Source organism: Ailuropoda melanoleuca, unplaced genomic scaffold (genome assembly GCF_002007445.2).
Source record: "Ailuropoda melanoleuca isolate Jingjing unplaced genomic scaffold, ASM200744v2 unplaced-scaffold69049, whole genome shotgun sequence".
Taxonomy (NCBI): domain Eukaryota; kingdom Metazoa; phylum Chordata; class Mammalia; order Carnivora; family Ursidae; genus Ailuropoda; species Ailuropoda melanoleuca.
The window spans coordinates 1-1,619 of NW_023243891.1; the positions used below are offsets into that span (position 1 = coordinate 1).

Consider the following 1,619-nt stretch of genomic DNA (forward strand, 5'->3'; position numbering starts at 1 on the left):
AGAAGTTCACAACAATCTCCTTCATCTTGGCATCAGTTGGTTCTGAGATCTTTCCCTCAGTCCGGATTGTGGCTAGAAGTTCCTGGTGCTGGCTGCGGATGTGAGCAACGAAAGCACTCTCAAACTTTGTGATCTTTGTAGGATCCAATTTGTCCAGAAAACCTCGGACACCAGCATAGATTACCGTTACCTGCTCTTCAATGGCCATAGGGACATACTGGCCTTGCTTGAGGAGTTCAGTCAGACGGACACCACGATTCAGTAACTGTTGTGTAGCAGCATCAAGATCCGAGCCAAACTGTGCAAAAGCTGCAACCTCACGGTACTGAGCCAGCTCCAGCTTCATTGAGCCAGCCACCTGCTTCATGGCTTTAGTTTGAGCAGCAGAACCTACGCGGGATACAGAGAGGCCTACATTGATGGCAGGGCGGATACCCTTGTAGAACAATTCAGTTTCCAAAAAGATCTGTCCATCAGTGATGGAGATCACATTTGTTGGAATGTAGGCAGATACATCGCCAGCCTGGGTTTCAATGACAGGCAAAGCTGTCAGTGAGCCACCACCAAACTGATCGTTCATTTTAGCTGCCCTTTCCAAGAGACGGGAGTGCAAGTAGAACACATCCCCAGGGTAAGCCTCACGACCTGGAGGACGACGCAGTAGCAGGGACATCTGACGGTATGCAACAGCCTGTTTGGATAAATCATCATAGATGATCAACGCATGTTTGCCATTGTCTCTGAAGAACTCCCCCATAGAACAACCAGAATAGGGAGCCAGGTACTGAAGAGGTGCTGCATCAGAGGCTGTGGCAGAGACCACGATGGTGTACTTCATGGCATCTGCATCAGTAAGTCTCTTGACTAGTTGAGCCACAGTTGATCTCTTCTGGCCGATGGCAACATAAATACAGTACAGTTTCATTTTCTCATCAGTTGCATCGTTGAATCTTTTCTGGTTAATGATTGTGTCAATAGCAATTGAAGTTTTGCCAGTCTGTCTGTCACCAATGATCAACTCACGCTGACCACGGCCAATTGGCACCAAACTATCCACAGCTTTGATACCAGTTTGCATGGGCTCACGCACTGAAATTCTGGGAATGATTCCAGGTGCCTTCAGACCAACTCTTCTGCGTATTTTGTTACCGAGAGGGCCCTTTCCATCAATAACATTTCCCAATGCATCTACAACACGACCAAGCAGCTCAATACCAACAGGTACATCAACGATGGCTCCCGTCCTCTTCACGATGTCACCTTCTTTGATTAGTTTATCGTTGCCAAACACCACAACTCCTACATTGTCGGGTTCCAAGTTAAGGGACATACCTTTCAGCCCAGAAGAGAATTCCACCATCTCCTCTGCCTGCACATTGCGTAGACCGTACACACGTGCAATACCATCCCCAATGGAAAGCACGCGCCCAGTTTCCTCCAAGTTAGCAGTGGTATCTGCACCAAGGATACGTTCTTCCAAAATAGAGGACACCTCAGCGGTAGCGGTCTTCTGGAGCCATGTCCCAGATGCATGAAGGTTTCTTGTAGTTACAAATGCTGCACCAAGGGCATTTCTGGATACCGTGCCGGCATGTCTGGGGAGGGACCGGGCCAACGAG

At 48.6% G+C, this 1,619-nt stretch overlaps 1 protein-coding gene across 1 annotated transcript; it reads right to left on the reverse strand.

Annotated features, from left to right (window-relative positions):
- Window positions 1–4: 4 nt before the first annotated feature.
- On the reverse strand, window positions 5–1,615 carry LOC117800373 (ATP synthase subunit alpha, mitochondrial-like; the record flags this gene model as incomplete). The annotated part of the gene is made up of 2 exons (XM_034652904.1): window positions 5–1,159; window positions 1,226–1,615. Coding segments are annotated over 2 exons (1,545 nt in total), but the record flags the coding sequence as incomplete, so codon positions are not given.
- Between the last annotated feature and the right edge of the window lie 4 nt (window positions 1,616–1,619).